We start from the raw sequence: 10408 nt of genomic DNA on the forward strand, positions 1-10408 counted from the left end.
TCCGTGGCTTGAACCACCCTGCCCAGGTAACCATGTTCTTCTCAATACCCTCTTACTAAAGCCCCAAAGGCAGCAGAGAGGAAATTATGAAGTGGATGGGGAAGTTGGTATTTAGCCACGCCTGCCCCCCCCCACCTCTGTGCATCCTGATCTCCCAGGGCCCTCCCTGCAGCCCTGAGTGTCTCCATAGATTCCCTGCCCCCCTTAGACAGATGTGGCAACCGAGGCTCAGTGAGCTCAGCTGCAGCCATTCTCTCATCTAGGAATGAAGAAAATCACCAAGAAGCTGGCTTCTCTAAACCCCAGCTTTTTGACCTCAGGCAAGTCAGCTCACCTCCCTGAGACTCAGTCTCTTGGTTTGTAAAATGGGTGTATGTCTTTAACACGCCCAGCCCAGTGCTGGGCCCAGAGCCAGCAAGAGGGTGACAGTCCGCCTGTCACTGAGAGAAGAGACCTCGTGAGCCAGCCCCCTTCTCCCTGGCTGTGAAGGGGCAGGAGGGAGCAGGTCACAGCTGCCTCCCCTCCCTGCCCTTGAGGAAACCCCAAACCAGAGGCCTGAGTGTTCACAGCCCTCTCTGGGCAGGGGATGGGTTACGTAATGCCAGATGTTTGTGAAACTGGCTCCCGCCCAGGACTGAGACACACTTTGCAATCCCAGAGCCCCTCACAGGGCCTCCTCCCCCGAACCTGGCTCTCCCTGGCCGGTTGCAGACTGGGAGCTTTCAGCTCTGAAGCTCATTCAGTCACCCCTCACCCTGGAGTGGGCAACCCACTCACTCGCAGAGGCCATGGGGGCTCAGGACTCTGCTTATCCCTCCCTTCTCATGGGAGCCCCCAGATCCTGCCCTCTCGGCCTCCACTCTCTCCTCTTTGACTAACACCAACCTCCTCCCCCTCCTCCCCCACTCCCCGCCCTCACCCCTCCCACCCCACTGGAGCCAGCCTACCCTTTGCCACCTGAGGACCCCCAGGGATAGCAGGAACGGATTGAACAGCGTGGGCCGGTCCCCGGGCATCCGCCATGAGGTCACCAGTCGGCCCTTGAGTGGGCTCCCAGCCTTGCCCTCCGCTGGCCTCTTGTCTGCCTGTCAAACAGGGTCCGGTGTTGGCCCCAGGTCCCTTTGGGGAGATGGGAAAGTCCCTGACTACAGCCTCCCCTGCCCATCCTGCCGTGCCCACCTAGAGGCCCAGGGTTCCCCTGTTCTCCTCTCCCAGAGCTGGGAGAATGGAGCTCGGTACACCTTTCATGCTACATGGTGTTTGCCTGACTGGGCTCCTAACGTCGAACCCCATGTGGCCGGCAGGATCCAGTGTTAAATAATCAAGAGAGTTAACATATACCGACATATTTCTAACTTCTCTTGAAATATCTAAAGAGGTGGGAACGCTGGACCCTCTTCCCCATGGCACAGCCACCTGGGGCCAAGGGGTCACACAGGCCCCTCTAGCCCCAAGTCCCCCATCTGCCTACTCTCCTCACCTTTGTGAAAGGAATGGATCACCGGCTCCTACAGCCACCTGTCCTCCCATCCTCGTAGGACCCCCAGGTGAGCCCCCTTGGGAGGAACAGGCCCAGCGAAGCAAAAGCATTTGCCCCAAGTCCCAGAGCAGGTGGAAGGAAGACAGAGCCCCGATGTCCCAACCCTCCGGGTCCGGAGATTCACAGGAGGCAGAGCATGAAGCCTCAAAGCACAGGTGCAGGAGGGCTTTGGGGAAGGACTGCCCCACCGCCACCACGTCCCATCACAGTGCTGGCCACTAGACCGAGCGCCATGCTGGCGCTGTAGTCACTCCGCCCACACCCAGCATGCAGAAGGTGCTCACTAAGGGAATATGAATGAATGAGTGAATGAATGAATGAATGAGGCTGCTATCAATTCTGTGTAGTCCTGGCTGCCTGGGGGTGATTGAGAGGCTTTCCGTGTTGCTGGGATGGGCCCATTTTGTGGAGCCTAGAGGGACCCCTGTATTACTATTTCCTCTTTGTTCATGAAACCCTGGCCCCAGGAAGTGTGAAGAAATAACCCAAAAAGAGGAAGCGTAAAGTTGCCAGAGCCCCTGTGAGAGCTGGAAGTGCCTTCAGTGACCAGTCCCCTGTCCCCTCCCATCTCACAGATCCTACAGCCACCTGTCAGGAAGACTGGCCCACCAAGCACATGGGACATTGCTGCTGCTGTGCAAGGCCAAGCAGGGAGTCGGGGCAGGGCCAGGAGGAGCCCTGGGGGGAGCAGACAGAGCGCTGGGCGGGGGTTCCGAGCCCCAGTTCTAGTCTGAGTTCAGCCACCAACTGTATGACCTGGGACAACGCCCCTGCCCTGTGTTTTCTCATCTGCACAGGGAGGGGTTGGGCAGAATCCCCCCAGCTCTGACAAGCAGCAGGGCCAGAGTCGGGGCTCCAGGCTGCCAGACAGACACCCCAATCAGGTGGCATGTGGGACAGCAGAACCGCAGGGTAAGGAAAGCACAACCCCAAACAGCCTGTCTCCTCCCCGCCCCCCTCCCGCTGCCCCAGGCACTGAGCTCTGACCTCACCTCTCTGGAGGCTGAGGGCGAGGAGAACAGTCTGTTTGGCAGGTCAGGGGGAGGGGCGGGACAAAGCAATGCACTACCGCTGCAGCCAGGCCTCGGAGCAGCCCCAGTGGGCCCCACCCCTGCACACATCTGTCCTGCCCCAGGATCCTGGAGATGCTCCAGACCTGGCGGAGTGTGGCGTTTCCTCAGCCCCTTCAACGCTTCTCTTGCTCCAGCTTCTGGAAGCTCTACCCTTCCTCCCCGCCTGGCAGCCCTCCAGAGCCAGAAGGACCTTGCCTTCAGAGACCATTGGAGCCAAACTGCTATTTACCCAGGGGAGGCGTTTTAGTTACCTTTCCAGGGCATGCTAGCAAGTTAAGAGCAGAGCCCTGGCCTCAAGTCCTCACCCAAATCCCCAAGCCAGAAGGTGGCTCTGCCACCCAGCTCCACCAGAGCCCCGCTTCTCAAGGCCCCGCATGCACACGGATGACCCATTACAGAGCCCACCTGGGTCTGGATGAACCCAGAGGTCAGCTGAGGACCTCAGCCCATCTCCAATCTGATTTCCATCCCTTCCACTCCCCTCCCCATGTGTCCACACCCAAGACCCAACTACCGAGTCTGCCTGCTTCTGGCCAGTCAATGAGTCTCCTCTCGGTTCTGACTCCTTAGGCTCCTTTGATTGGAACTGGAGATAAGAAAGAACACAGCTTAGTCCAAGTTATTCCCCAGTTTCCACTTGTCTATCCACCTTCTTATCTATCCATTCATCATCCAACATCCATCTAGATCCAATATCCATAGATCCATGTACCCATCCAACGTACATCCTACATTACTCACCTACTAACTATCCAACATCCATTTTCCCATTTATACATCCATCCTCTATTATCATCTATCCATCCATCCTACATCCATGTATCCTTCCTCAGTCCATCTACTTACCCTTCTAACATTCATTTACCATCCATCATCCATATTCCACAGTTACCCATCCATGCAACATCCATCTATCTATCCATCCATCTATCCATCCATATTCTACCCAACATTCATCCATCCATTTATCACCCCATCCATCATCTAAGCAACATCCATCCATCCAACATCTATTATCTATTCCATTCATCACCCACCTATCTATATATTTATCTATCCATCATCCATCCAGCATCTATTTATTATTTGTCCAGCATATATGCCCTATCCACCGTCCATTCACATATCCATTTTCAATAATTTATCATCTACCCACTCCCCTCCCATATTCCATCTTTTTTTACTTTTTCTTTTTTTGTTAATTTCATCCAAGGATATTTTTTCCATTGATTTTTAGAGAGCGTGGAAGGGAGAGAGGGAAGGAGAGAGAAAAACATCAATATGGGAGAGACATCAATTGGTTGGCTCCCGCACGTGCCCCAGCCAGGGCCCGGGATCAAACCTGCAACCAGGTACATGCCCTTGACCAGGAATCAAACCCACATACTGAAAGGAATCAAACCCACATACCAGGAATCAAACCCACATACTGGGTCTGCAAATGCTCTAACCACTTAGCAACACCAGCCAGGGCTTGCATCGCACTTCAGCATCCATGTATTCACCGGTCAACCATCCACTGAGCTGACCTCTTCCACTGTGTCAGGCCCTGGGCCCGGGGCCAGGGATACAGAGAGAAAGAAGGCACACCTCCTGCCCCACAGAGCTCATGCTTCTTATGGGGAGATGACAACTGAGTATGACCAGATGAAGGTAGAACTACCAGAAGGAAGACATCACCAACCTGGGGAAAGTGTCTCAGAACAGGGCACCTGATCTGACTTGCACAGTGAATGGCGTTTAGTGAAGAGAGAGAGAAAGAGCATCCTGGGCAATGGGAACAGCATGCACTAAGGCAGGGAGATGTGCTCACAGGGCTCTGCAGCCAGCTCAGCACAGCCAGAGGGCAAATCTGGGTGCAAGGAGGTCACAGAGGTGAGCAGCTGGAGCCCCAGCAGGACCTAGTGAATGCCTGTTGTCATCTGTGGAAATGCGTGTGTGTGTGTGTGTGTGTGTGTGTGTGTGTAGAAATGCCCTTAAGCACGTGGTGTTCCTGCCCCTCCCCAGTCACCATCTCCTAACCTCCCCAGGACCCCTGAGCCTCACTATGGAGTAACTCTAGCTGAAGAATCTCCCTGCTCTCCCTCTTCCCTTTGATCCCCATTCACTGGGACACAGCATGGCGCCCTCCCTGAGCTACAAGTAGTCCACCTGCCTCCCCGGGAAGCCTGACAGAACCACACTGGCTTATGCCTGCCTCTCTGGTGACTGTGCATTGAATCCATTAGAGGACAAATGGATAAAAGCCAGAAACACGGGGGAGGGACTCCCTAGTCCTGCCGTGGACTCTGAGGCCTCACAACATGGTGGTTAAAAGCTTGGACTTACGCAGGTGTGACCCCTGGCAAATGCCTAATGGGTCTGAACCTTGTACATGGCAGAGCATGTACAGCGCCCAGGCCAGGGCCCGGCACACCACAAGCCCTGCCATCATCCTTGCACACTGAGGGTCAGACAAACAAACAGGAGCCGCGCATCATCCCAGTGGTACCTGTCAGGGAAGGAGTTGGTCCTATTTTATAGGGGAGACTGGGGCCAAGATGGGCTACGGGTCCCAAACCACGTGCTGTGCTCCGGGGAGCTGAGGCAGGTTGCAGGGCTCTGGCCTCCAGGACCCTCCCAGCCCATCACCTCCAGATAAAGGCTCCAGGCAGCACCAGAGAACCACTGACTCTGTGACCCTGCCCTGGGCCAAGAAGGCAGGGAAGGGACTTGGTGAGCACCTACTATGTGCCAGGCATTGAGCCTACTTTGCACATGGGTCCTCATTTAAGCAATCTGTCTCAGCAGCCGATCGATCACTCAGTGAGCAGATGCAACCTCTTCACTGTGCCCGAAAGGAGCTGTAAGGACCAGAGCGAGGTAAGTGAGCCTGTTCTGGACTGAGAGGAACCTGGAATACAGCAAGGGGCGGGGCCATGACCACACGGGCTACAGTGCCGGCCAAAGTCAGCCAAGAGCCACCAGGGCCACACAAACCAGGTGTTGTGGGGCCGGGAGGGGAGGAGGCTGGACAGAGCATCTTGCCTGAGGCCTCAGGTGATCTGCACTGAGCAGACCTGGGGTTCACCCCTGCCCCAGCCCTCACTAGCTGTGTGATTTGGGGGAAGTGGCTTGACCTCTCTATCTCAGTTTCCTTATTTGTAAATTATCAGTGGCTTTCTCATGAGGTTGCCATGGAAATTAAATGAGGAAAATACCCCTAAGTCAGTCACACCAGGGTGTAGCACATAGTAAATTCTCACTGGAGGGTTGGCCATTATCACCGGTGGCCATTTTGGTGACTGGGAAAGGCTCTGGTCAGGAGGGAGGATTAGGGCCGAGCTTTGAGACGGACTTACCTCCCAGTCTGCTGAGCTGGGGCCTTCTGCAGGGCTGCTACTCCCCAGCTGGCTCGTCTCCAGGCCAGCTGTACTTGAGGTCTCTGGTCCACTCGTCACTTTGGTCTTTGGCCACTGGGTGGAGGTGCAGGCAGGGCTGGGCAGCTGGGCCAAGCTCTGGGGCCCCTGCTCGGGGCTGTGTCCATTGACTAGGGTGGCCTCTGCCCAGCTGGCAGGCTGGCTTTGTCGCTCTCGTTCAAGGGCATCCTTTGTGCCTGGGGAACCCAGCCCTGGCCCTGGAGCTGTGACTGGGCCACCCCAGTGTCCAGCTGAGTCCTTTCGGGGCAGCTGGGTCTGCAGGAGCTCCAGGAGGCCTTCCCAGTCCAGCCTTGGAAGACGGGAAGCGAGCGTTGGCTCCTCTGGGTGGGCCCAGGCCCCCTCTCTGGGCATCCCAAGAAGGCTCAGCAGGTCCCTCCAGTCAAGCTCGAGGCGCCTCTCAGGGCCATGCAGGTGTGGGCATGCTCCCTCAGTTCCCCGGCCCATAGCAGTGTCTGTCTCAGACCTCCAGGAATTCGAGAACTCTGCTGGGCCTTCCCGGGTGTTCTCCGGAAGGCTCATAGGCTGGGGAGGACCGAACAGCTCCTGCAGGGCGCCCCGGCCCCTTTGAGCTGGCCTGTCAGGGGGCTTCTGCACCCCATTACTGGGGGGCTTCTCCCAGGCCTCTGACTGCCCCCAGCTCTCCTCAGACTCCCTGAGAGGGCCCCTCCATGTTCCCTCCAGGGCTCTGGTAGCGCCCCCGCTGGGCTCCCCAAGTCCTTGCCAGCCCCCCAGGCCTGGGCCCTCCTCCTGGCTGCTCCAGCCTCTCTCCAAGTGTCTGTGCGGCCCCGCGGCCCCAGGCAGCTCCTCCTGGCTCTGCCACCCACCCGGAGGCTGTCTTGGGCCCGCCCGGCCCCTCTCCGGAGGTTTCTCTGTTCGCCGTTCCCTCTCAGAAGTCCTGGCTGATGTCCTTGGGGGCGGCGAGGACCCCTGGAGCCGCAGGTCCCCCCCAGGTCTCCTGGGAGGAGGGGCCTCTGCACGGCTCCTCCGGGCTGGTTCTGCCTGCTTCGCAGAGGGCGTGGTTACCTGAGGACAGGTGAGGGGTGGGTGAGGCTCCGGGACCCTGACCAGGTGGCCTCTGTCGGGGAGCTCAGGACACTGGGCTCTTGGCCAGGCCACAGGGAGAGGCAGGCTGTGTCCTCACAGCAGCTGGGATTAAAGCAGGTCAAAAGCACCTACAGTCTCTGCGCTCCCTCCCGGGGGCGGGGGTGTCGGCTCTTCCCTCTCACCCACTTTCCGCAGTTCCAGAAAGAGATCTGCAAAGAGCTGCTCACTGTCCCCGCTTCCCCCTCCCCCACGATATTGATTCCAACCTGGGCTATCAGGTGCACGAATTTCCACACCAACACTCCCTTCCACTAGCTCAGGCCTTGCCCTCTAAGAGTTTCTTTAAAAATATAAATCCCGCTCGGCCAGCGTGGTTCAGTGGTTGAGCATCGACCTATGAACCAGGAGGTCACGTCCAGTTCCCGGGTTATATATATTTAAATATATAAAAATATAAATTCCAGGTCTGGAAGGGATGGCCCTTAGAGGCGGACTATTGAGTCCAAGGCTTTCCCTGAAAACTCACTAGCAGCTACTTAGTGAAGGAAGGAAACAAGGAAGGGCCGCCTTCAAAGGACTGCTGGCTCTGGGCGAGGGGGGAGCTGGACACCCGTGACTGGGTCTCTGACACTTTCATAAAGGACCTCCCTTCCCAGGACCCCGCCTGGCACCTGGGGGAGGGGAAAAGCAGTGGCTCGCCCCTTGGGGTGCAGGGGCCCCGGGCAGGCTGGCAGTGCTCACCTCCCTGCTGAGGGCAGGGCTGGACTGTCTCCGGAGAAGCTGGCTCTGACCTTGGCTGGGCCGCTGCGACCGCCCCTCGTCCCGGGCCTGGAAGGTCCCTGGTGCCTCGGACTTCCTATGAGCAAACGCAGCCGCCCCTCTGAGGGCCCTTGGGGCTGTCCCACCCCCAGCACCCACCGCCTCTACTCCCACCCCCAACGGGAGGAGATAGAGGAGACCCACGGCTGAAGAGCCCTAAGGTGGGGGATGAGCCTTTCAGGGCCTCAGTATCCCCTTCTGAAAAATGGGTGACACTGCTCTACCTGCCTCATGGGGCTGTGGTGGAGATGAAATGGGAAAAGGGATGAGCAAAGGTGGGGGCTCAGCCTTGGCCTTGCCTGCCTCCTGTCTCAGTACAGTGGGGCCTTGACTTACGAGTGTCCCGACTAATGAGTTTTTTGAGATACCAGCTGTCTCTCCGCCGATTTTTTGCATTGAGTTGATAGAGTAATTTGAGTTAACGAGCTCGGTCTTGGAACAAATTAAACTCGTAAGTCAAGGCCCCACTGTACCTCCTGTTTCTGACTGCCACCCAGCCAATAGCCCATCTCTCAACCCCAAACAAAGGTTAGACTGGTCTTTGTGGGAAGTAAGGTTTATTGAGCACCTACTGGTCACCAGGCACTGTGTACACATGATGGTAACGGCAGACATTTATTGAGCACTTCTTGTGTTCCAGGTGCCAAGCACTTGTGTCATCTCATCTCATCGCATCTCACGCAACACCCATGAGGTGGGGACGGGAGCTGCAGAATGCTCACGCCCTCATCTTCCATTCTCTCTGCCATCTGTCAGTCTACATGGTGAGTTTTTGGCTTCCCAGGCCTACCCTTTTCCTCCTCAGTACTGACAAGATTCCTGCACTTGGCCTTGAAAACTCCGGGCCATCCCAGCTGTTGGTAACAGAGCTCCTAGCAAGACCAGAAACAAGAAATGCTCCCTCTTCCTACACAACTCCAGGAGGCCAGCATAAAAGGTCGTTTCCAAGACACCTAGGCTTCAGGCATTGTTGCCACGTCTGTCACCGATAAGCTCTAAGCTGGTAAAAGTCCCTCGTTCCACTTAGCTGTCTTAGTCATTGGTAGCCATGCCTATTAATATTTAACATGACATCTCTGGTGCACGTAGGCATAACAAACAGATTCTGGGCCTGTCTCTCCCCTCCCACATGTAAGGGGTCAAAACAAAAGACCGGGCCGCTCCACTGGGTGTCTAGTCCAACAGGATTTGAGTCTGGCTCCATCTACGTCAGTGGTTCTCAACCTTCCTAATGCCGCGACCCTTTAATACAGTTCCTCATGTTGTCGTGACCCCCAATTTCACTGTTACAAATTGAACATAATTAAAGCATAGTGATGAATCACAAAAACAATATGTAATTATATATGTGTTTTCCGATGGTCTTAGGCGACCCTGTGAAAGGGTCGTTCGACCCCCAAAGGGGTCGCGACCCACAGGTTGAGAACCGCTGGGCTACATGGACAGGCGGAGCTCTATCTCCGGTGGCCGAGCTGACCTGAGAGTGGCCTGGGACAGACGGCCTGGAGCTGACCCGGGACAGAGCCCGCGAAGAGGAAAGCAAGAGGAACCTCTGCTTGGTGTGGGAAGGCACTGTGCGTGGAGCCTGCCCCCAGCGTGGGAGCCATGCTGGAACCCGACAGAGGCTTCGGAGAGAAAACAAACCATGGGCTTGGGGTCTGCTGCTGTCTGACGGCTTTTGCCAATGTCACTAAAATCAAATCCATAAAGTAACTGGAGCTTTTAGCAGTTGACTCACAGGGAACCCAGGCTTCCCACTGGACTAAGTGTTTCTAAGTTTGCGGGCTACCTGATCAGGTTCCATTTTTAACCTAATTTGAAGCGAGAGAGGTTCCGTGCTCTGTGAGAGCTGAGGCCTTGGAGGGCTTTTCCTCCAGAACCAGGGTGCAGGGGCCTCTGTGAAGCAAAAGCCCCAAATGTGACCGGTGGGGAGGACACTGTGACAGTGACGAAGAGCAGGGCAGCGAGGCACCCGTGTGTGTTCTCTCCAAGTGAGTGCGTTTTCCGTATAAACTCCTGTTTGCTCAGTTCCTCCTGGGAAAGCCCCTCCATGTGGAATTGAGAGAGAGGAGTGAAGACTCAAGGCAGCAATAGGGCCCTCGGGCCACCTGTTCCTGAGGCTGATGTGTCTGCCCAGGGCTGAGAAAGGAAATGCATTTCCTTTGGAAGCTCGAATGGGCTCTTCCGCCTCCACAAAGTTTAAAGGACAAAGCTGTCAAGTCTAGCAAATTCCATGAAGACTGTTTTGAATTTCAGAGACTAGGAAGTGCTTATGTGATTCTAAGATAAGAGATTCCAAAGGCATCCAGGGGAAAAGAAAATGAAGATATCAAGGAGAGAACCAAGATGGCGGCATAGGTTAACGCGGGAGTTTGCTGCCTCGAACAACCATTTCAAAAGTGAAACTAAAAGACAGAACGGACACCATCCAGAACCACAGGAACACTGGCTGAGTGGACGTCCTACAACTCGGAGGAAAGAGTAACGCATACGGACACTCAGAGGAGGCGCAG

General features: G+C 56.0%; 1 protein-coding gene across 2 annotated transcripts in view; it reads right to left on the reverse strand.

The window, feature by feature from the left end:
• TRIOBP (TRIO and F-actin binding protein) overlaps positions 1-10408 on the reverse strand; it is a 55345-nt gene that overhangs the window by 25904 nt on the left and 19033 nt on the right. The window contains exons 6-9 of one of the 2 annotated variants that reach the window (XM_006757420.2): positions 7818-7932; positions 5955-7055; positions 3128-3199; positions 948-1085 (exon numbers count right to left, since the gene is read on the reverse strand). In XM_006757420.2, coding sequence (XP_006757483.1) covers positions 948-1085; positions 3128-3199; positions 5955-7055; positions 7818-7932 — 1426 coding nt within the window. The remainder of the gene's footprint in view (positions 1-947; positions 1086-3127; positions 3200-5954; positions 7056-7817; positions 7933-10408) is intronic. The other variant, XM_015559847.1, reaches the window with a different exon arrangement.

The sequence above is a fragment of the Myotis davidii genome, unplaced genomic scaffold (assembly GCF_000327345.1).
Source record: "Myotis davidii unplaced genomic scaffold, ASM32734v1 scaffold514, whole genome shotgun sequence".
In the NCBI taxonomy this organism is placed as follows: Eukaryota; Metazoa; Chordata; class Mammalia; order Chiroptera; family Vespertilionidae; genus Myotis; species Myotis davidii.